General features: G+C 41.0%; 1 protein-coding gene and 2 long non-coding RNA genes across 7 annotated transcripts in view; 1 reads left to right on the top strand and 2 right to left on the bottom strand.

Moving 5' to 3' along the window:
• LOC116243366 (uncharacterized) overlaps nucleotides 1–5402 on the bottom strand; it is a 7568-nt gene extending 2166 nt beyond the window's left edge. Inside the window, exons 1-3 of one of the 3 annotated variants that reach the window (XR_016469773.1) lie at nucleotides 4899–5402; nucleotides 1773–1924; nucleotides 18–160 (exon numbers count right to left, since the gene is read on the bottom strand). This is a non-coding gene — a long non-coding RNA (uncharacterized LOC116243366). Of the gene's footprint in view, nucleotides 1–17; nucleotides 161–1772; nucleotides 4297–4898 lie in introns of those variants that run through there. The other 2 variants (XR_016469774.1, XR_004169945.2) reach the window with 2 other exon arrangements.
• The window catches only part of NCEH1 (neutral cholesterol ester hydrolase 1), a 19433-nt gene extending 3684 nt beyond the window's left edge, over nucleotides 1–15749 (top strand). Inside the window, exons 2-5 of the mRNA XM_031614552.2 lie at nucleotides 4562–4790; nucleotides 7022–7091; nucleotides 9458–9629; nucleotides 11142–15749. Coding sequence (XP_031470412.1) covers nucleotides 4562–4790; nucleotides 7022–7091; nucleotides 9458–9629; nucleotides 11142–11759 — 1089 coding nt within the window. The 3' untranslated portion in view covers nucleotides 11760–15749. The remainder of the gene's footprint in view (nucleotides 1–4561; nucleotides 4791–7021; nucleotides 7092–9457; nucleotides 9630–11141) is intronic.
• LOC149916664 (uncharacterized) lies at nucleotides 13378–24635 on the bottom strand. 3 transcript variants are annotated; one of them, XR_016469776.1, is made up of 5 exons: nucleotides 23962–24635; nucleotides 18472–18782; nucleotides 17610–17712; nucleotides 14722–14844; nucleotides 13378–13454 (listed from the first exon to the last, which is right to left on the bottom strand). It is a non-coding gene; the product is annotated as an uncharacterized LOC149916664 (long non-coding RNA). The 3 variants fall into 3 exon arrangements; XR_016469775.1 differs by having other exon boundaries at nucleotides 18661–18782; XR_016469777.1 differs by lacking the exon at nucleotides 18472–18782.

Genomic DNA, 24635 nt, shown 5'->3' with positions numbered 1-24635 from the left:
ATATTTAATCTACCTACCCATGTATGGAGAGATGTAAATCATAGTTGTGGCCATCCAAGTCAGCTGATATTTTTGCATGTAAGGACTTGCAAATTGGTTTACAGTAATCCACTGTGGTCTTAGATGTTGCATATGAGTAGGAACGGATACACTGCAAGTCCTGTTTGCAGTAGAGAAAAAAGTTACTGGCAATTTGGTCTAAAAGCAGTTCATCATGGATGAATAGGTGTAAGAATGAAACTTTACAATGAAAAAATAATAGAGCTTCTCCTAGTTGATAAACTGTAAAACCTTTTTGGTTTCCTTCCAGTTATAAAGGAAATTAGAGCACTTATCTTTGAGTCCTTGAGGACTCCCTGTATAACAGTTTTCAAAAGTACACATTAGGTACTGTGCAGTAATGCACCTGTTCTAAGAAATGGCTCTGTAAAATGAAAGAAAATAGAGGTTAACCTTTAGATGGGATAAACTTTCTGAAATGCAGTCAGACCAATATGTTCTGCGCACAGTAAGATGGGGAAATGAGCCTGTTTATTTTTTTTGCTAGTCTCTCACTGTCTACAGATACTGTAGCTGGCAGTTTGGACTGTAATGTTACAGCAGTGTGTTTTGCAAAATGATGCCTGAACTGAAGATAATGTCATTCAGGAGCAGCGGCATCTTCTAAAGGTAGGAAATTAAGTCTTAAGAGGTTCAGCCACCCAGTGTCAGCATCATTACTCGGTGAGTCACACATGAGACTTGGCTCAGTCCTGAACAGCGCCTCGTGTAAAAAGACAAACAGCTCTAGCTAACTCCCAGTTCCTGATGTCAGCTAAGGTCAGGGCAGAACCTGGCATCTCCCTGCTGCGAAGGCAGTGAAGGAAGCAGTTGATGTATTTAGCTTGGCACGCTGCCTTTGTGTGCCATCTGAATGCAACCCGCTGCTGTAATTTCAAGGCTAAAGGTCAGAGATTTGTGAAGTTGGATAGTTCACGTTGCCCTTACGACAGTGTCACCTCAATCCTGATGTGCTGAGTGTTGTTTGAGATTATTAGAAACTTAGAAATTAGCAACAGAAGTACGCCTTTTCCATTTTGTTGTTGTTGTTGTTTTGTTTGGCCTTGTTTTTGTTTTTTTTTTTTTGTAATTGAAAGTACATGACTGACACAGAGTACAAGTCTGTGAAAGAGGGGTTAAGCATAATCACTGTGATCACTTGGGATTCTTCATAAAGGGATCATTAAGAATCCCAAGTGACCCTGGCGAACCACCAGAAGAATCCTACCAATTTAGGGGCAGATACTGGTGATGAAAGGTGGGGTCATGGTGCCTTTCTTGAAAACTGTTCTTTGAGTGTTTTTTTTTGTTTGTTTGTTTTTGTTTTTAATCACAACCCTATCTCCTCCTTCACTTCTTGACAGTTTTCTCCTGCATGAAGTTAAAACATCTCTCACTATTTGATATCTCTCATCAAAGAATTTGCTAGGAAGAAGACAGTTGCGATCTTAAACAGCTTAGTTTTTTGGGTTGTCCCTTCCTTGTAATCCTGGCTAGGAAGATATCCTTGTAAAAGAGAAGATGGTGGCTGTGGAAGTTACTTGGATTTTTTGGAGAGCTGGCGTGTATAGCAGCAAGCATAAATCACACCACTACCAAAACAACCATAGATTAGAGTGCCAACAAACCTAAAATGAAAACCTGCAATCAGAACTGGGTGATAGATTGCTAGTAAGTAATCTGTGCACAGTGGTTATTTGCTGAACTGGCCTAAACACCAGTAAGGTACTCACATCTGCCCTGCTCGTCCTCCTGCCCATGCAGGTCTGTCCTGCTCCATAGCAGCTAAGCTCACTGGGTGCATCAGCTCCATTAGTCATCCCCATGAAGTTCAGCTCCATTGGTCATCCTCATGAAGTTCACCAGCCATATTTCTTCAGGTTACCTGTTTAGAAAACGAAAGTGTTTATATGGTTAGAATTTTAGGTGATCTTGTCTGGAGCCAGGAGTTGGAGTCAGTGATCCTTGTGGCTCTCTTCCAACTCAGGATATTCTGTGATTCTATGACTCTGTGGCTGCAACACAGTCCTAGATGAGATTTAGCCAACCATTAAATACAAATATATACACACAAGATACTATGGATATTTTCTTACATAAGAATTTTGTTTGTATGAACTCTGGACAAGGCTAGCTCTTTGCCAGCAAAAAGCACAATCCTGGTTGTTGTAAATAACAACCAAATTGACTGATTAGATACATTTTCAAAAAATGTGCTTATAAGTCCTGGGCAGAGAAACCTGACGAGGTAAACATAAAAGAACTATTACTGTGCCTTTTGTGCCTTAGTGTATGAGGCATCTTTGCCATGTTATTCAATTTTTTTATTTTTTTGGTTCTTGGAAAGAGTGGCCTATTGCAGGAAAAAGGCATGAAAGCAACTGATAAACCTGCAGAGGGCCATGGTGTTCTGTGGTTTAAACAAAACAGGGCAAAACACTTCTCAGTAAACAGCTGCAACTAGCCTTGAAAAGAAAACATTTCCGATTCCAGGGAATATGTGGTAATCCTTTCTACAAAGAATGTGGATAAATAGCCTTCTGCAGCACAGTTGGCCTGAAAAAAATCTACAAAAAATATTTTACCCATTCGTTACCTTCCCTGGGAACCTCTGTAGGGCATGTGGAAGATCCTTTTGCTGGGTGAATCAGTGGCAGCCCAATAAATCGAATGGCAACTTACTAGTAGGTGTATTGCTCTTCAAGTTTGAAGCTTGAATGGTGTTTTCCAATGGAAATTTTTAAGTGAGAAAAACATGATCTGACATTTAAAGATACAGTCTTGTGAAATCAACATTTCTCCCCACTGGGTGGATACTTTTGTTTTTTACTCCCACAGAACAGACCTTAAGCATGCAGAATTGATAATCCATCAACAAAGCAGCAAACATACCAAAATTTGGATTCTCACCAAACTATTTCAGCAGGGTAACCTTACCACAAGCCAAGCAGGAAAAGAAAGTAACTTCTGTAAATTTTTGTTTTGGAAATGGATTCCTCTGTCCCCACTCACATTACTATTCCATTGTACTTGGCAGTCAGAGACCCTTTTGGGAAAAATCTCAGTCTGTCACTTTCCACAGAAATCTGCAATGGAAAGGGGGCTGCCGCAGGGTCTTTTTCACACAGCATCTACTGAAAGCTGAGTCATATGCATTTGTTTGTTTACATTTAAACTAACCATAGTGGATTTAAAAGCCATGTGTAAGGACAGTAACTGTAGACGCAAGGGAGCAGATCCTTTTTGGCATAAATATTGCTGAACGCAGGAAGTCTCTCAGTTGATAGGAGGTGCTTCAAAATTTGCTTTTCCTCTGGAGGATGCGTTGACAGCAGTGCTGTTCCTCTGTTGGCTGTCCCTTCTCTTTGAGAAGACTTCCTTATCAGAGACACTGCACTGAAAGTAACTGTGGAAAATGGTAGTGCAGAAGGACAGTAAAGAAAACCAAAGCAAGAAAATGATCTCTTTCTCCTTGTGAACATGTAAGTCAGAAAGAGATTGTAAAACTCTCACTTGGAAAATCACATTCATCACACAGAATCTGACTTGGCTTCCACTTAGTTTTTGCCAGGTTAGGCTACAGCAACTATCTGTTCTTTGCAGTATTAATGTTGTTAGACTGGTACCTGAATGACCATTCTCTCCCTCTCCTGCAACTGGACTTGTTTAATTCATAGTAGCAGGCTTGCACTGTGCTGGTGATAACAGCAGAATTAAAACACTGAAGTGGTTATGGGTTGACAAGCTGTAATGGGGAGCAGGTCCCCATTTAGGCTGAAGGAGTGCCTTAGATCCCAGGATTAACTTCTTAGAGAAACAGGTTTGTGTAGGGGAAAGTTAAAAAGAAAATCCCGGATTTTCAGAAGGGATAAAACCTATCCTTCTACTGTAAGGAGACAAAAAGTTGAGATCTTTATTTTCTTAACATTTTACACACCCACAGAAGAAGTAATACGCTTGAGTCTCTGGGGAAGAAATCACAAATCTGCCACAGCTCTTCAATAGCATTTCAGATCTTTTCCAATTCAGCGGGCAAATACAGGGCGAGCCAGTAAATAAGCACTGTATTCCTTTGAGTCTGTTCCTGTTTGCAGATGCCTTTGCAATCACTGAGAACTTAATTTGGAAATGGAAAGACTTACGCTTTGGGGTGGAATAAGAGAAATAGTTTGCATATTTCCTACCTTACCACCACAAAAAATGTTGACTGTGTGGTATTGCCCTCTACTGGCACCGGTCTGAGAAGCTTTGCAGGTAGAAAAGTGGAATCTGCTGGTCAGTCAGGTTTGTCCCTTTCGGAGGTGTCATTCAGAGGCAGGAATGTCTTTTATTGCCAGGGTTTTGTTCTAATACAGCTTTAAAAACATTACAGGTTTTGATAATCATTCATTTTCTGATGAACATTCAAAGAATTTATATATGTTTTCATACAGAAGCTGCCTTTTGAAGGTGGTTGCATCAATGCAGCGTCATTATATGCTCTGAAGTAACTAATCTTTTTCTTTTTTTTTCCTCCCCAAAGTGTCACTTGATTCACTATCTGAGACTCAGCCATCACTTGATAGTTCTGAATTATTTGATTTGTACGTTTGACAAGCTGAAGTCTGTCTCTTCTGAACCCATTAACATAACGGATGTTGTTTTTGATGGTGTGGAAGTCAGAGTGTTTGAACCTCCTGCAAAGCAAGATGAACCGCTGAAGCGCAGTGTTGTTTACATCCACGGAGGCGGCTGGGCCTTGGCAAGTGCGAGTACGTGTCTGTTGGTAACTAAATGGGATTCTGGGCTGGTTTCCTCCCAGCAGCAGAAACCAAAGGCTGTTTTTCCTGCCGGGAGATGATAATTTTGCAGAGACATACCTGAATTCAGTAGTCACCATCTCCATTCTGGAGGAGCAGTTGTAAGGAATCGTGATGAAAATATACAATGGATGCACTGGAAAAATATATATCTTATCAGGATGTGAACTGAAAAAGAACCAAAAGATTAATTTTGTAACATCACGACAGGACAAATTACACAATATACAAAACAAACAATTACACAAAGAGCAGACTGAACAAAATTGCATGCAAGGCCATTGCTACTGTTTGGCTTCCAATGGTGTGTATTTGGGAATACATACTGCTGATCCCAGAAAACAGCATGACCTAGGATTTGGGTAGAGATGGGTTCCTTATTCCCTCTTAGTAGATCCCTTATAGAATCTACTGTGATCATGAGCAGAAACTACCTTGAAAATTAACAGTACCGACTTTCTCTGATGTTTGTGACTTCCAAGTTAACTGTAGTAAGGTATAGCTGTAGGCAACAATAAGCTAAGCATGGATCCTTCCACATCTCACAGCAGGAGAAAAGCCTTGGAAAAAGTAGGGGCCTGCAGTTCTCACAGCTGCTCTGAGGCAAAGATCAAGAATGGGTAGGAGTCTTTGTCCTTCCCCATTGCTTCCGGGACAACATGAAGGCCTCACAACCCTGATGCATTGTGAAGCATACATGGACTCATCTGTAAAGGGGAAAAAATTCAGTGGGCTTTTCTGAAGTGTTCTAAAATATGCAGGAGATTGTACTGATTGCATTCAGACCGTGTATGTATAAGCCACCTAGACCACAACTTAAGTGAGATTTAGTGTCCTAAATAAGTTCAAAATCTGGTCACTCCTCACAGAGAAATTGAGCTTTGAAATGAGTTTTCTTAGGCCTACATAAGGGCTGTTTATTAGAGTCCTGCCCATATCATTTGTTCTGCAACGGTTGGCATAAGACCTGCTGTACAGATAGTTTATATTAAATTACAGTGCTTTGTTTGGATCATTGTAACTCAGCTATCCTCAATTCCAAGATTCAGAAATTAATGGCACAAACATTACAGTTAAATACTAAATTCTAAGGCTAAATACTTTATAAAACACTTAGTGTCCTAGTATATTTTATAGTACCAGGAATCCAAGATTAAGAAATTGGAAAGGAATAAAATTAAGGAAAATCAGGCTACTGACAGACAGGATTAATCCCCTGTTAAATAAGTAGTTCACATAGTTCACTTGACATTAATAGGGCAGCTCATTTGAATCAAGGCAATACAAGCTGCAATAAAATGAACAAAAATCAGTGACTCATATGGTAACAACTGTTTCCGGATGCAGTGTCCCCAGGCCACTAGGTACCTTGAATTTTGTCCTGTTGTGAGTACTATGATAGGTGGGTGAAATGACAAGCCTCGAGTCACCAAGAAACAGATGAGGGGAAAAAAACATCAGACTGCAGGACTTCTCTTGGAGTGAATTGTGTTCCTTCTGCTAAAATGTATATTTGGAACATCATCTGGTTTAAGCTGATGTAACTTACTTCTGTTTGTTAGAAGTCTTTATGTTTTCTGAGAAGGCTTTCTCTTGTGGTTTAACTCAGCAGATGCCTGAGCACCACACCACCACACAGTCCTTCACTCACTCTCCTTTCCCAGTGGGATGGGGGAGAGAATTTTAAAATAAAAAAAAAGTAGAACTTAGGAGTTAAGATAAAACTATTTACTAAGATAGAGGAAAGGATAATAATTTTTATATGTATATAAACATATATTTATAAATGCTTGTAACAAATGAAGCACAAGCAATTGCTCACCAGCCACCAACCAGTGCCCCCAGCTTCAAACCATCCAAAACTCCTTCCTCACAATCTCATATAGTATGGCATGGCCCTTTGGCCACTTTAAGTCAGCTGTCCTGATTCAGTTCCTTCCCAGCTCCTTGGGCCCTTTGCTGAAAATGGCCTTGGCTCTTGGAGCACTGCTTTGCAGCAACTATAAACACTGTTGTGTTGTCAACATTTGTTTTTTCTCCTCGAACCAAAACATAGCACCATACCAGACACTCTGAAGAAAACAATTCCATCCCTGCTAAAACTAAGACAGTTAGGTATGGCTTTGTGAAATACTGCCATAAATGGACTTGCATGTACCTAACGCTATGTCCTTTTGTTTTAGGAACAAGCCTTTATAACAACCTTTGCAGAATCATGGCTGAATCTCTGAATGCTGTAGTTGTATCAATTGAGTGAGTAATCTGAAATTAATTATGCAATTTTAAGGTATTAGAAATATGTAATGTAGTTCTTCAAGCTTTGCCCTTTTCCCTTGTTATGGCTTGTATATAAGGCTTTAAACTTGGACAATAATTCTCTACCAGTCTGATATTATTATCCTTTTAGAATAACAAATTAGAGTGGAATCAAAAGTTCAGTTGGGTTTCTGTTTTTCTTAGAAGTCATTTCAGAGGGCAGAAATGTGGGAGAAGAGTAGAATTTTTAATCACTTGGACAAAACACTGAAATGCAAATTTTACACATTCTAGTGCATCTCACAAATGTATCTGCACGTAAGGAGTGCACCTAAAACCTCAGATCACTCAGTTGCCTTAAGTTTTAATTCTGTTAATGCTTGTCAAAAAAAATTTTGTTATATACCTGAAGGAAGGCCAGACCACATCCCTCTGACTCCCTATGGAGCAGAAGAGAATTTTTCATCCTTAACTGAAGGTATATTATACATAAAAAACCAAACACCTAAAGTCTGTCTAAAAAACACCACTTCTAAGGCGCTCTGAGGAAGTGTCTGCAACCTAAAAATTAGCAAATCATTTTTTACTGCTCATTAACCAAAATACACAGTGAAGCCTGGCGGTTCCTGCTGTTCTCTCAAGCACCCGCTGTTGAAGTCATCTGATTTCAGCCCTGTACTCCACTCAAGGGCAGGAGACTGCCAGCGTGCTAGACAACAGAGGAGCAGCACTGGTTTTTTCACTAGCTGAACAATTCCAAAGTAAACAGGCCTCTCAGCTAGCTAACTAAATTACCGAGATGACTCCAACTTGAGTGGTACTTTTCCCACCCTTATTGTCAACTTCAATATTTTCTTTTGCAAAACCAATCACTTGATATAACTACTCACGGCTCCGACTTGCAGTTGATTACATATCAAGCTCTGTGATCTAATTACAATTTAATTATATGGAGTTGGTGTTACTGATTCGCAGTAGGCATTGTAGTGTACTTTAAGGGTTGGCTTTTTTACTTCTTTGTTTGTTAGTAGAAAAAAAATAAAAAGGAAAAAAGCAGGCAAGTATCAATCACAGTATTGGAAAGTCCCTAGTTACTCATTTTCTCACTTAAGGTGATATAGTACTGGCTGTTCCTCAGAGTTGTTTGTCATCTCTCCTTAGCCATTATATCTTTCAATCAAGGCATTTATTTTCAGTTAGTGAAGTCTAATTAGATTTTCTTTATTGGTTGAGTTGCACATCTCACTTTTGTGATCTATACACAACATTACCTAGTTCTGCAAGGCCTAGTTCACTCAAGCCTCTCTCATATTACTTTGTAGCTGATGTAATATATATTGTTCACTGAAAGCAGGACAGATTTGATGTTTGAAACACTTGATGTGAATTAAGCTTAAAATTTATTTTGCATATACTATATTTTTTAGCTTAGATTCCAAAGAAAATACTTTGAACCAAGAAACAGTAGTTTGTTTTGCTTCAGAAGTAATGGCAATACTATTTTTTCACTTTGAACTAAAAGACATCTCTGTAATGACATTAACTTCTATCAAACTGACAAGAGAAATATTTTCTCAAAACATTATAAATTAGCTCTGCTGAGAATATGTAAAATTCATTAAAGATACAAAAACTGCAACCAGAAATATGTGCTTTGCACCATAAGGCCCAGTAACAACTCTTAGACTACAAATGATTCAGTAAATACAAACTGACTTCCCCTACACTGTCATTAAGGTACTGAGAAAATGCAGTAAACAGGTTTCAGCTGCTGCTGCTTCACTTGGATATTGCCTACATCACTGCATCACTCCTTGATAAAGGAGAATAATTACTGAGTCTGTTGGATTAGTGCAAATCATTATTACTTCACTTCCTGGCTACTGTTAATTTCCTGGTACAGAGGTACAGCTCTCCTGAGCTTAAATAAACATCTGGGAAACAGAACTACCGAGGTGTTTGTCTCAGCTGAGTCTGCTAGGCGTCACTCTTCTTCACAGCAGGTAAGGTGGGGAGCTCCTTAAGGTGAGATCAAAAACAGGCCAACAGGAATAACTCCCTTGCCAAGGATGTTTTTAATAGTAATTCACTTTTATAATGTATGATGAAATCTTCTGTTGGGAAAGCGCTGCACAGTATTATACCACTGCGGCGTTTTTCATATCTAATAGGTCCTTATAAACCTTTTAGAGTAAGAATGTTAATTATAAGGTTAAGTATTACACACCTCATTTTTTTTTCTCTAGTACTTATCCTAATAAAATAGCTATTTGCTACTAAGAGGTATCTGATAGTATTTATTGATCAGGAGAGAGAAGTATGGTAACTAATAATTGTCTCTTACTTCCCTTCTTCTTTTGTAGATACAGGCTGGTACCAGAGGTGTGCTTCCCTGAGCAATTCCATGATGCTCTTCGTGCTACAAAGCATTTTTTGCAGCCTGGTGTCTTAGCTGAGTATTCAGTTGACCCAAATCGAATTGCAATTTCTGGCGATAGCGCAGGAGGAAATTTGGCTGCTGCTGTGTGTCAGCAGGTAACATCCAGTGCCTGTGATGAATTACACTATAACAGTCCCTAATTCAGTGATGCATATAGGTTGACAGGTTCTTTGTGCTGCATCATCACAAGGTGATGTGCCAGCGTCAGAGACAGAGTAGGTACCCCTCTGTATTGAAAACCAGCATCTTGTCATTCTACAGAAGAAAAATGAGTCAATTGCAAGAGTCAAGTAGCTTGCCATAGCTTACTGCAGTTATGAGTTCTTATGGGCCAAATTTTAAGCACAAGGAGCTAAGTGATTTCTTGTAACCCCTTTTGCTGAGAAATTCTTTGTTTGCCTAAGTAGGTAACTAGCTACATTCATAACTTATTAATTTATCTTCCTATTTTCAAGTGCTTATCACAGAAAAATATGTTCTTATTTCCTCCAAGTACAAATGAAGGACAATAAATATATAATACATGAAGCCTTAAATTGTCTTCCTGCGGCATTTCACAATTAAGAAATTTTCTTTTGTTTATCTCTAGTTTAAGCATAATCTGAATTTAATCTACTAAAGATTTTAAAGACTTGCCTGGGGCAAGTAATAGTATCATTCATGGTTGAGTGAAATATTGTTAGTTTTTCTGTATTGCCATAAACCATTGGTGATAAGAAGGTACATAGCCTGCTCAGGCAACTAATTATCATGACAACCTTGCTCAGACAACTAATTATCATGACAATCTTGCAGTATTGAATTAGTGAGGAAAAATTAATAAGGCATTGAAAGTCTTTGTCCTGGGGACTGATCAACAGGATGGAGCGGTGTTTTGGAAACAGCATTCATAATTCATTTCCATGATGCTGAATTCTTTTTCAATCAGTGATATAAGACTGTGTCAGCAGAGGTTAAATACACTAAGGTTCTTCAGCCTGAAAGAGACAAGATGAGATGTAATACAGATTTATGTACCTCGAGTAGAAGGTGAAGGAAAAAAAGCGTCTGCTGATTCTTCCACTAAAAGAAATGAGGGCGTACCAAAAAATTTACTTTGTAGGCTCAAATCAAATGCAGATGGTAGGTTCTAGTCCAACACAGAGGCTCTACTACACACAGTAAGCCTTTGCTAGAGAAAACCAGATGCCAGCAGTTTGCAAGAGCTAAAAAAAATAATTTAAATAAATTGATGGAAGAAAAACTCTTGAAAAGCTATTAGAAGTTTAGATAGCTCCATTGACTCAGGAAGTCCTTCAACTGTAAACAGTTTAACTGGAAAAGTGTGTTAGAAGAATAATTTAACGTTATTGTTTTTTTTATATCTGCTACTGATTTCTGTTGGAAACAGGATACTGGAACTGTCCTGAGTGATCATCATGACAAAAAAAGAAAAAGAGCAGGCTGCTAGCATTTCAGACAAAACAAGAGCTTTATCTGCCAGTGGAATTGCATAAGAACAGAATCTTGTCTAAAAATTATCAAGTGGTTGTTTGTGTGAAGTTCAAGGTTGATATTGTAATGTTTATTTTCTTTATAATCACAATTCTATCCCATTCTTCCCGCAGCTTAGCAAAGATGAGCATTTGATCATCAGACCAAAACTGCAGGCATTAATTTACCCAGTCCTTCAGGCGTTTGACTTCAATACACCTTCATATCAGCAGAATATGAATATGCCTGTTCTTCCTCGTTATGTCATGATTAACTACTGGATAGACTATTTCAATGGTAATTATGACTTGGCTCACTCACTGCTGATTAACAACCACACTGCTCTTGATGTACATCAAGCTCTGACTTTCAGAGGACGTCTGAATTGGACATCCCTACTGCCCTCATCATTCAAAAAGAACTACAAGCCTGTAGTACAATCCACAGGCAATGCAGAAATAATCCAGGAGATACCAGCGCTGCTTGACGTGCGAGCAGTGCCACTGCTTGCAGAAAATGAGACTTTGCAGCTGCAGCCAAAGACTTATATCCTGACCTGTGAGAATGACGTCCTGAGAGATGACGGGGTGATGTACGCCAAGCGGCTGGAGAACGCTGGTGTGGAAGTCACACTTGATCACTTTGATGACTGCTTTCATGGCTGTATGATATTCACGATTTGGCCTACTGATTTCTCTGCAGGAGTTCAGACCAGAAACAGCTATATAAAGTGGCTGGATGAAAACCTCTGAGGAGAGAGCTTCTCTAGAAGACACTGTGCTCAGCTCTGGTGTCTGTTCTTGTACAAGAACAATCAATGAAAAAGTGCACTTTTCCAAATTATGATTTCATCCATTCAGCTGCAGCTGGGGGGTGGCTGATGACCACAGACCACTAACTGTAGTGTTTACCTGCTTAATTGGCCTTGCCCAGCAAAATACTTTGTGACATATTTTTCAGACTTGAGGTTCTTTTTTTCCTTTCAGATGACTTGCCAGCCATAAACAAATGTTGAGCAAGGAGATCAGCATTCCTGTCACATTCTTAACTAGCTAAAACTTTTGAGCTTTCTCTCTTAATTAGGCATAAAGGCCACAACTTTAGAAAGGAGCCAGATAAAGCCAAGCACCTACATCTATGTCTGAATACATATAAAAAGGGAGAACTCATTTTCAGCAGTGTTGAGCACTTGTTGATAGAGAAGAAAAGCATGAGCCCTCTAACTTTTGACAGCAAAGACGCACATCTGAATATCAGGAATGGATTTAGGGGTTGGCTTTTAGGCACCCAGAGAAATGGTTCTTAAATTAAAAATAATAAAAATTGCTTTTCTGGGCAGTAAAGATTATGCTAAGCAAGTCTCGTAGCCAAACATATAATTCAGCTTTGGAATTCAATTTTTATGGACTTTTAGTGGCTTATATTTTTAAAAGCACAGAACAGAATATATTTTCAGTATTTTAAATTAAAAAACGTTATAGAATATATGGAAATACGAAGAATAAAGTGTGTAGCTGCAGAATCTAGGTTGATCATGTGAGCCTCAAAGCTGACTACTTGGCTAAGAGTATGACACTGACAGTTTTTAAAGCCTCAGTTTTGTGACCTCCTTACAGAAAATACTGAGCGTGCTAAAAATAATCTGCTGTGTGGTTTGCACTAATGTTTGTAATTAATAGTGGAAGTCTTTCTTCGTTGACTTTCTTGTGTGCTAGTAGCATTTATTGTATTTCATGCTTCCTGGAAGGAAAGAAACAGCAAACAGAAGTGGGCTCTAATCTGTACTGGAGACTTACATTGGAACTTCGTTGCTATACCTCTTCTGTCTAGTAGACTGAATCTGAAGTGCTAGCTAAGGTGATCTAGCCATTGTGTAGCACATCTCTGCAGTTTGAACCATTCTTTAATATTCAGAGATGCAAAATAGCAAAGTGAAACCACTTATAACTGTGTCTATCTTCCAGGATGTTTACTGCTTGCAGAAATGTTGTGCTTGCTGTATCTAGGCAAAGAGAATGGCTGTCCCGTGACTAAACTGGGGGATTAAATTCATTGTCAGCTTTACTGCTGACTTCCTGTAGGAACCCAGGAGAACAACTTAATCTCCTTGTGCCTCACTTTCTTCCCCTGCGAAACAGGGAGTAGTCATTGCCTACCTCACAAAGGAGTTGTGAAGCCGAATTCACAGACATTAGTGAAGCACAGGGATACATCACCCAATAGCAGGCACTGAACAAACCCCTCAGCTTTTAACTGTCTATCATTCTTTAGCAGCTGGCTCAGAGCACTCTGCCCCACTGCAGGCAGCGCTGTTGGACTGCCTGTCCTCCTAGGAAGGGAACTGATTTCTGTCCTACCTTGTGTGAAAGACCTGGAAGCTGAGGGCTCTTACCTGTTGGGGAATCAGAACAAAAACAGCGTCCTGAGATTTTTCCTGAAAAGTTCTTCTAAGAAAAAAAAGAAAAAAAAGAAAAAAATCTGGTAAATCAAGCCGTCTCCTGTGATTTAAAATATATACACAGCAGTCCACTTTGACTGATGTATAACTTACATAGGAGAAGGGCTTTGCTCAATCACTGCATCCTAAAAACACCACCTTGTTAACGTTGTTGTGTGCATTAAGCTCTAATGAAACAAGGCCTCAGTGTAGAGCCACAGGCTGAACTAATTTCTGAGCATAGGTTCATGTGGAGGTCACAAGCCAAAGCTGTTTCAACAGTGGCCCGGATTCTTTGTCAAATTAGATTGTTACAAGGCTCGGTGGAATTAGAGCAGCCAAGTGAGATTTCAAATCAGAATAAACTTGGGCCTACATATCCCCTTAACACTGCAGAAGTATTCAGTTTTTTTTTTAATAGACTTAAGTCATGTATCTTCCCTTCCTCCCCCATAGATGCAACTTCAGGCGATACAACTTCCGCTTAAAAGAGATACCAAAGTCCTGTCCATTCATAAATCACTAATGTTGAAAAGGAGTCTGCACCAGTGTCCATCTCACTGTATGCAAACAGCTACACTTGTTTGATCACGACTAACAATCAAAATACATTTTTCTCTGAGTTGTAACAGTAAGGTTCTCCTGGCTTTCCACTTGGAGGAAACTATGTCAGAAGAGGTGTAATTTATATTAACTTGCAGTCTTTAAAAGATAGTAGTTGTAATACTGGAAAAAAAATGGTTAATATTCTTACCAATTCTGTGGCAACTACATTACCTGAGAGCAGGCTGCAGAGCTTTAGATCAGCCTTTGTTTATAGCTAAGTTATAAATACCTGCTATGAAGTTATAATGTAATCACTGCTGTATTTTTTTTTTTTAACTGAAACGGATAGCTGGAATTTATATTCCTGGAGTTGGTTGTATATTTCCTTCATGCACTGAAGCACATTAAGTCTTGGCACAAGAAGTGGTAGTAAGTGTATAACTGGATTGAATGTATTTACTAAGTCATCACCAGCTTGACATGGCATCCAAGATGGCAGCACAGCTTGGATGAGATGTTACATTAATCAGCTCTGTCAAAGTACCCTGACTGCTTTTACTATGCAGCTGCATGGTTTAGTACATAACAGCTGCAAAGATGCATTGCATTTCCTATTGCATACAAAAAGAGGTAAAGTTACAGCTGTAAAAAGACCTTTGGTATGTAGCTGCACAGGACACTTGATTAAAATTCAGCATAAACCTTGAAGTAAGTGTTAGTTGCATTCTCACCTTTCCTCCTGCTTGGTTCTCCCATGTGGGCAATCAGAGAGTTGAAAGTTCAGCATTGCTTCCAGCTCAACTGCTGCAGTCACCCAAGCAGAGCACTAACAGCATTTTACAGAGGTCTGGTGCCTGCAAGGAAGATATTAAGGTTAATGCATGTTAAAAAAGCTTTACTTGTTCATGTGGTGCTTTATTTCTTTAATAATCCTCATTCTGAAGAGTCCTACAGTCTCCTGAAGTGTCTCTGTAGATGTAAGTAGCACCTTCATTCCTTTAGTTTCACAAAGCAGTTTAGAGCACCTTGCACGATTTAGGATCAGATGCAGAAATGCTTCTAACGCTATTTCACAAATGTAGTGAAAAATCTGCCTTCTAAAAGTTACTCAACAAATTTGTCCCATTACCTTTCCATTAAACAAGCATCTACTTTCTGAAGATGACTTTTTCTCCCCCCTCCTACAGTTAACGCCATAAGCTTTAAAGACAAAGCCTGCATAACATGAACCTATGGTCACTGCAATCCTAGTTCATAGATGTGGGAACTGTATTAGCAGTTTCAGCCAATATTCACAGAACTAAATGAAGTCTTTGTTTGTGCAGCCTAGAACCTCTTAAAGAATGGGAGATGAGCATTTCTCAAAACCAGAAGGAAAATGAAAATGTGTAACGGTGCATAAAAATCACTAATAATATCAATTTGTATATATGGATTTGTATCAGTGGGTATATTTCTAATCTCTGATTAAACTTCATGAGAAACTTTCTCAAATAAAGATGTTAGATTAACCTGACAGACCTCTTAAGCTGCTCTGATCTCTAAGCTGGTGTAATTAGTTCTCTTATTTATGATGTTCAGAAACCCGAAGTGCAACATACTTGATGTAAATGCATTCAGTAACTTACGTGTGACTGTTTGTTTGCTTCTTTCCCTGTGCAGGGCAAAGATCTTGTAAGATCTAATTAGCAAGTGCGATTCAAACGTGCTATTGAAATGAAGAACAAATAAAATGAAGTGTATGTCCTGTTTTCCTCAAGACCACTGCTTTTTCTTTTTTCTTTTTTTCTCAATGTGCAACGCTTCCAATTTGAGTTTTCACTTAGAAGAAGTCAGTGACAGTTACTGCCCAAAATGCTGAATTCAAACCAGAGTGGATGTCTGCAGAGCAGGAGGCCTTGTTTGTGTGCCCATGCTCTGTGTGCATGACCTTCTCTTCCTTGATATCTGATAAATGCTGACTACATTTGCTTGCACTGGATAAAGCACAATGCCTGCACAAGCGCTGTTGCTCTCTCCAGGATAGGCAGCTGAGCTCACGTCCCTCATTTTGCTCTATAAACAGATTTTATGTGCTAATAGATGATATGTTTGCAATCAGTTTTATCCAATGTATGTCCTAGTTCTATTTTCATGCCTGTTTGCCTTCGCCTCGCACTGAGAAGCCTCCTTGGAGCAGGACCACACGCTATTTTGTTTGTCTCCAGGAACAGCACGTGTTCTCTGCTTGCTTTTAATTCCTGCTTTTTCTCTGGCACTAGTCCAGCTGTATTTATTTCTTTCATAAGAGTTGCATAAATCTTTGGCAGCACATCGCAAACATACCCCAGGACTGACTTCTACTCCTCACATAAGTTTAATATTTTTTCCACCGTAGTTTTCTGCAGCATTTCAAAGTGTTTATCAGCTGTTCAACAAGAAGAGAGGAAAAAGAAGAAAAAAAAAACAAATAGAAATGCTACAATCTCCCCTTTAAAACTGCTTTTATAAAACTTTTTATCATTATTACTTTTTTTTCTGGCTGTATATGAACAAGCCAACACTAAATATTTCCATCACGACCTTCATTTGTTAAGGGAGAAATTGTAATATTAAACTGCTGTGCTTCATACTAAGACAGCCCAGGGATGCAGGAGAGGCAGGGCTCCTCAAGGGGGCAACATGCTTTGTAATGAGAGATTTAAGCCATCACTGATAATTGGTGTAAATAGAAGAAGGTCGCTCCCACAAACACTCTGTAGGTGCGGTACAATTGAGCTGCGGGATTCAGAGCATGGTAGAGGAACAAAAAGATTTTTTGCTGTTAACCCAGGAACAACTTTGCAGTTGAAATGCAGCCTGAGGTGTTGAATTAGCAGACAATAATTCACACAACAGCCAGCAGAGGGAGCGTTTAAAACAAAGATTCACGTGGAAACGTGCAGCGTGTTTTGAAAACAGGAGAAATGCAGCCTTACAGCAGGAACTGCGCCAAGACTTGTGGCTGCCCAGGCCCTGAGTCACGAATTTACACACAGATGATGTGCAGAGTTCATGATCTGAGCTTGCTCTGAGATTTCTTGCAAAAACCAGAATCAAACCAGTGCCATTCTTCCACTGGAGTCTGATTTTCTTTTGGCAGATCATGAGGATTTTTTCAAATCCAGTTCCTATTAGTTCAGATTTGCAAGCCAGTCGGGGTGTGTGCAGCCATCTGGGTCTCTTGTTTGCTGTCTGTGCATGTTGTGATCCTGCAGAACCAAAAGGGTGGATGCACCAAGGGGAGGCTGCCTCGCTGCTCCCAGGATGGAGTTGCCTGGTTGTGTAGCACTGCATTTTCAGGGCCTTAATTGCCTTCACGTGCAATGATATAAGAACAGATGCATGGAAAGAAGGCCTAGCAGTGTCTCCCAAATCTACAGAGAGAGGTGAGTAGCCCTGGAAGTGGTTGCATTTCAACCCCCACGGGTAACCTGGGGAAATTGGGCTATTTCTGCTTTTCCATGCTGTGTGAGGCAGCTGGCTGCAAGTACAAGGGCCCTTCCAAGAGTCCCACTACCAAAGCAGCCCATGGCAGCCAGCATCACCTGGTGTTGTCAGTAGTGGGGCTGAAGGTTGTTTAAGCCATCAGATGGGTTACCTTTGATGCTTTTCACCATCCAGCCACATGTACACGCTCTGCGTTGCATTAACAGCTATCACATCATCTGCTCCAGCACCTCCATCCCCGCCATGCAACCGTGCTGTGGGTTGTAAAACACACATTCAGTATCTACTTACAGGGTTTCACAACATCCCTCCTCCACCAAAAAAAAAAAACCCAACAAACAAACAAATAAACAAAAAACTGTGCTGAAAAGATTAATTAGACATTGTGGATTTAACACGTAACCTCCCAGTGAATAGCACACAGACAGGACATCCTGTACAGAAAGACCCTCTCTGAGCACAGACCCATCTCCACTGAATGTTGTCCAACTCCACCAACTCTGTGAGTCAGTGACAGAGCTGCAGAGGTGAATGTGGCCGTGCAATCTCATGGCTCACCCTGAGCAAAGCAGCCACTGGTGAAACAGAAGCTTCCAGACAACATCTATCTTTAAGCATGCTCTATGGAACCACTTCTTATCAGTATATACATACATACACGCATACATAGACTATATGTGTTGCAACAGTAACAAACCTAGAACCACTTTCTTAAGGATTATAGGCTGATTCTTGGTTTATAATACTCCTTTTACTCCAAATAAGGTGAGGCTGTTGGCATGAATTTGGCCTTAGCCCACCTATTTCAGCGAGTGCCATCAGCCTGATTTTTTGGGCTGGTAATCTTCTCATCTGATTGCATTTCCAAGGGAGTTTCTTAGTTTGAGCAAGAACTAAAAGAGATGTCATCTTCATACTTATATCAGCTGCATATCAGTGCAAGTTCATACTTATATCAGCTGCCCATGCCAGCTTTTGGGGCTTTCCAAATGTACATTCTAATAGTAACTTACTTCTTGGCGTCGCTTTGAAATACATCTTTATCCTCAGCAGAGACCACTCTGCTTTCTTCTGCCTGCTCAGAACAGTATCACCTGAGCTGTGAAGAGCAGGGGACCTGCTATTTGCATGTTAACCCACCAAAGCAAACTCAGCTTCATGCTCTTCCTCCTAACACTTCCTCAACAGGCTTGTTTACTCACTATGTAATCAGCAAAGGGCAGCTTGGTTAACTAAGCTCCAATCTGTCACTCTACTTTGCAGGTGTCCACCTCAGCCTGACCCCATGACTCAGTATGCAGAGCTGGAAGCAAAACCAGCTGGCCTGTGAAGCAAGTCAGGACACAGAAATCATTAAAAGTTAATATCAGTACCAGGATTTGTAATCAAATTTTTCTGTTTTGCAGCTGAAAAACACGTTAAGGCAGAAGGTGCTTTTCCTGTTAATGCCTAACCCCTTCTGTCAGACTCATGATCCAGGGGACTGTCACAGCAGAAGGTTTAAAAATCAACACCAGAAGCAGGAGTGGGATCGAGCTGTGCCGAGCTCTCCCACCAGCAGCACGGGACCTGGCGCAAAGGGAGGCTGAGGATGTTTACCACAGGTTGGAGAGGGGAATTCCACTTCCCAATATCGCTGTTAGCTTCTCAGCAGCGCCTGTACAAGTGCCAAGTCTCTATGAGCTCCGAGGCAGAGCTGTGAGGGTGTTGGCTTGCTCTCCACTGAATCTACAAGCTGAAGCTGGTTCAGGAGCAGTTCTTGCACTCCTCTGCATGTACCCACCTCAGCCCAGCCCTGCGCAGGGCAGCTCATCTCAGTGTCAGCAGTTTGCTCAAGCAAAGTTCCTGGTTTCTGCTGTTTTTCTCCTTGACTGTTCACAACACTGAAAATGCTCCAAGCCTGACAGCACTGGAGCCCTCCGAAAGTACCCTACTCCTCACAGCAGCTGGAGAGACTTCACTAATCGTTAGGGAAGAAATTAGGTGACCAAGGTATCAGTACATTGAGACCTTAGCTACAGCCTGCTGCAGCCAAGAGAGAGCCTGTTTTCTTTAGGAGCTGTGCGTCTGCAGCTGATGGGAGTCCCCAGGCTGAGCAGCCAGCAGTCCCCAGCCATGGGCTGCGTGAGGACCTGGGGTCTCCTCAGCTTTGTCACTGTGAGGGAGCAGCAGGAACACAAGAAACTCAGGCAGGCTTCTGCTGGCACATGGATAATTACCTCATCTAATCTGCGTGTGAAGGAGCCCCTGGCACCAGCACAAGGCAAGCTGTGCTTGGAACAATAGAACCAGACTGGGGTTTTACCATAACCCTTCTCAACAGGCAAACTGCAGCGCAGGCAGGTGTGTTCAAAGCATTCTGACCTGGTGCTTTCCCAGACACCAATAAAACAATCAGGAAAAGTCAGAAGAAAACAGGGCTGTTGTTGTTTATCTGCTCAGCCCTATCACTAGGCTTGTTTCCCCGAAATGCTCATAAAGAAATGAGCCCACAGTGAAGCAGGAATGCTTCCCAGGTGACACGAGGCTAGTGGCCAGGCATGGGGAGCTGGCTGCAGCCCCTGTGTGCACATACACCCAGCCCTTGGCCCTCCTGGAGCTGCATCCTTCCTCCAGAGTAATGGTAAAGAACCCTTGTGTAGTTGTATCAGTCAGGTAAGTTTTGTTTCCCCCAAGCGAAGAAAGTTTCATTTACGCTTTTGCTCTCATCTATCTTGAGCAATAAACATTAAGTGAAATGAGTCCAGCAGGGCAAAGTCACCAGGCTTATCGAGTCCTTTATACTTCCCACTAGGACTAACAGAAACAGGCAAAATGTCGCAATCCAACAGCACACAGTCAGATATCACCACTCCTGGCAGGCTCCAGATAGCCATAAAGTTGCCTTTTTTTCCAGCTATCTGTTTTGCTGCTGCAGAGATGCCAGCCTTCCTGTTTGCCATCACACAACCAGGCATAGTATGTCACCAGTGAGCTGGGCCTGCCTAGATTCTCCTTTGTTGTTCTCTTTTCCACATGTACCTCTTCATGCCTTAGACATCTGTATTCTGTGGAACTCCTCCTTGCACAGGTAGAGAGAAGGTTTAAACTTAAGGTGAGCAGGACTTCTGTCAGGTCTTTGCAATAAGAAAACAGCAACTCTCTCCTGCAATAGTGTTTCTATCAGAGATCAAGAGATGTCTTTTAAATGTGTTATGCATGCACTTACATGACTTACGTATATTCTCACCATAAGGAAGGCCATGCAGCTTAGTGGTATGAGAGTCAGGCATTCTTGGATCCTCGCTGGCAAAGCCAGTAACCTGACCTTGCAGACTTCTCAGGGTTAATATCATCTCAGCCTATTTTATCTTTATTGTTTTTCTCCTCAGACTGTATTGTGGGGAAATAACCACAGGAATTTGGCAGCTGTGTTCAACATTGGTGCGTTCTTGCCTTTTCAACTTACTGTAACTGCATGCTGAGTCAGAATTTTGCTTTTTTTTTGATGGTCTATTTTATCCTGGGAATGAAAAGCAAGGGAAGTTTGTCTTCTGTCTAAGTTTGCTCCTTGAAGGACAACAGCAGCGTGTCTCACAAGCACATGCTCCCCACACAGGTACCTGGGTGTGGATGGATGCATTCAGATCTGTTGAACTTCACCTGGGAGAGAAGGGAGGAGATGGGCCCCAGCATTCAGCCCTGGCATGCACTGCCAGCCTCGCTCAAAGACCCAAAGACCTCATTTATACACAGTAACTTCCAAGGTGTGCCAAGCCAAGTATAACATTGTCTAGGTACCCACAAACATTTGAAGCTTGAATAATGTTTGCTCTCCAACTCCAGCTGAGACTATGTTTACCAAGAGGTTTTGCAGTACGGTGACATCTTCCTTTTCTTTCCTTACACAATTAGGTGCACAACTTGCTCATCCCAATTAATTTAGTCTTTTGAGAAAAATAAAATCCATATATGAAATCTAATAGCGCAGGTAGATCTGGGGGGATTAACAATATGAAGGAGAACATTGTCAAGCATATAATGATATTTTGTGGTATGCTTGCTACAGCTAATGCTTTTAATTGCATTTTCCAGTTTAATTCTAGTAGCCAAAGGCTCAATGCACAAGGCAAATAAAAGACAGGATAATTGGCATGCCCAAGTGCCTCTTCTCAACATAAATCAGGCAGGCAGCAAATATGAACTGAGCAAGGAGATCACTCTGTTGCAGTTTAATTCTCTCAAGATTTTGCCAAAATTAATTTCACACAGCAGGGTGGAAAAAGAGGTTTGGGAAGTGCATCCCGAATGTCAAGAAGGTCTGAAGCCACAGTATCCCCTTCCACATCAACATCTCACACTAGTGTGAGAGAGCTCGTAACAGGCAGATGGAGGAGGAATAGGAATCGGGCAGAACCATCTTGCTGTGTGTACTTTTCTATTCCCAACATTTGTCAGAAATTGCTGGGGAATTTGCATTAAGAAAGCTCCTTCCTTGACTGTAGGTGAAATTAGTATAAGGTTTTTGAACCAAAGGCCTTCCTACAAACCCAGCAGCAGCAACACATTTGCTCATCTGTGCTCAACTGTTTTCTTAGGACATCAGCCCTGCATCTCCTGCAGAAGTGAACCACCATACAATTTCCATTGGTGCTGCACAGCACTCTGTATGCACACAGGAGTGTATTTGGAGTGTAAACTCTCTATGGTTAAGATTGCCCTTATGGGTTTAAACATACAAATGCATTGCCACAGCTTCGTTCCTAAATCCATGTAAGTTGCAAGGTGAAATAAACAGAAAATATACATATTTTTCCTTAAGCCTAGGTGGCTTTTTTTTTCCTTCCTACTAGATCTGCACTTATAACCAGAGTAAATGACTTTGAAACTGCTAACATTTATGGAAACAGAACAATTTGCTCATCTGCCTGAGTCCTGTGGATGAAGACAAAGTAACCAAGTATTTATCAACACTGCAAAGCTTCCAGGGATTCTTTGGGAAAGCCTGATTCCCCAGAGCTCTGTGCAGCAGCTGCAACACAGCTGGTCACCTTCTCTGCTGGCATTATCTCAAATATTTCTGTTAATTCTGAGAGAGCTTCACTTTTAATGCTGGTAGACAGTTGACCCAATTGTGTGTGCATTGCATTCAGAGTTCCAACAGCCTGGCAGCTGTTCAGCAGGTTTTTAAGCATTTTTGCTGACTATAAAGAAAACATGTCTGTATTTGGCTTCTCCACAGACTATTTGGCCTTCCAGCCTAACAAAACACTACAGTGGTGTTGTCAGTCACATGTAGTTTTGGAAAGCCACACTGCTTCCAGGCTGTCCACCATAAAACAAGCTTGTTCCTGCTGCACTTCAAGCGAATTTGGGAATTAATTGGAATAAGGGCAGGATCGAATCCAACGCGCCATCCCAAAGATATCTGCGCACATTTCAAACCCCAAAATCATCAGCTGTAACAACAAAACTTTTGTGGAAATTCCAGGCAGGGAGAAAAGCCCCAAATGAATTATTTGTTCTGTTTGTGCATGCAGTGCTGGCACAGGGCAAGGAAAGGCATTTAAGGAGAAACAATAGGAGCAAGCAGCTGGGAGCCACACAGCAATCTCCTGTCAGCATCAACAGGTCATTGGTTCTACTCTGTGTCAGCATACAGGTGTGCTCTGCAGTGACAGGGCTCCTGCAACAACTCACTCTCTCCACCAGCTCCCAAAGGATGTGATGTTTCTCACCAGCCCGAAGGTAATCCCTTTAGCTGGGTGCATCTCTGAGCACAAAGCACACCTCTGCATAGCTTCTGTGGCTCTGCAGGGGTTGTCTACATAGTGGGGTCTTTGTGCATGTGCCTGCTGATGCCTCCAGTGCACAGACATCTTTGCTCCCCTGTACATTTAGCTTACAATCTTCAGTTCAGATTAGCTTTACCATGAGCACTACTTTACAGTCAAAAAGTGGTGTTGTAAGGGATGAAATCCAGCTGTTCCACGTTCATCCAGTGTCAGTGATTTCACAACACTTGGTGTGCAAGTTATGACTCAGTTTTTACAGTTGCCAGGAGCACAGCCCGAGCATCAAGCTGTTTTCCCTCCGCTCAGAGCACTCACAACACGGAGCAGAGCTGCAGGGAAGTGCATTGCCATGACTGGGAATAAAAGCTTCAGACATAAATATTTTGCTTTTGGAAAAGTGGATTTCACAAACAGATAACGCATACCTTAAAAATGCTCCTTGGAGCGTACAAAAGTTCATTTCCTGGAAACATTCAGCTGTGCTGCCGACCCAGCAAAGCACGATGCTGACCACCAGCTGACCTTTCACTGATGCTGTCTGCGTCAGGATAAAGCACAGATACTTCTGTAGCTACACAAAACTGGTGACACTGTTAGATTTATATGGTGTCTTAAGCAGAATGCAAACTTTACCGTAAGCCTTTATCTCATTGCATTCAGCATTTCTGTCCAGAAAACACATCTCAATCCAGATCACCTGGAACTTAAACCCTGCTTGTTTCCTCTTACCTTCACAGGATTCATGCTCTGCAGTAACTGCTGAGACCCCACCAAAGAGCAGAAATTAGGCAGAAATTTTGGAAGCCAGCTTGGACACAATGCTTTCTATCTGCATGAATGTGAGAAAAAGATAAAGGTGAATGCAATAGATGTTGCAAAGACTGCATAGATACAGGTAGTGTAAGCCCATGCTGAACATACATCAAGTCTCTGTACCAGCAAAGTAACCTGATGGCAATTTTGGAGAGCTGCATGCTCACTAAACACTGAGCTGCCTTTATCTGAAATATATTGTCTATGTTAAGGAATTTAAATACCAGATGTCTTATGTGCTAGACAGACAGCTGATTCAACTGCAGCAGTATTCCATCAGGGATGAAGATCATCATGGATATGTAAAGCACATTAAGCAAAATTTTGCTAAATGCAGCAAAACTGAGGACTACTGTACATTGTGTACAGGTATTCAGATATCTATATGTTTTTAATGGCAGTGTACATTCATCTGTGCACATTCATACCTATCAGACATAGAGGCTTTAAGTCTGGAGCAGTGCCATGTACGTTATCCGATTAGTCAATGTATTAAGTAATCTGATTCTCACCCAAAAAAAAAAAAAAAGAAAAAGAAAAAGGTTTGACAAAGCATCAATAATTCAGTCTTAAAACTCAGTTCTCTCAAA

Source organism: Phasianus colchicus, chromosome 10 (assembly GCF_987193195.1).
Source record: "Phasianus colchicus chromosome 10, bPhaCol1.hap1.1, whole genome shotgun sequence".
Taxonomy (NCBI): domain Eukaryota; kingdom Metazoa; phylum Chordata; class Aves; order Galliformes; family Phasianidae; genus Phasianus; species Phasianus colchicus.
The sequence above is the reverse complement of the archived record's forward strand: the minus strand, read 5'-3'. Positions and strand labels throughout refer to the sequence as shown.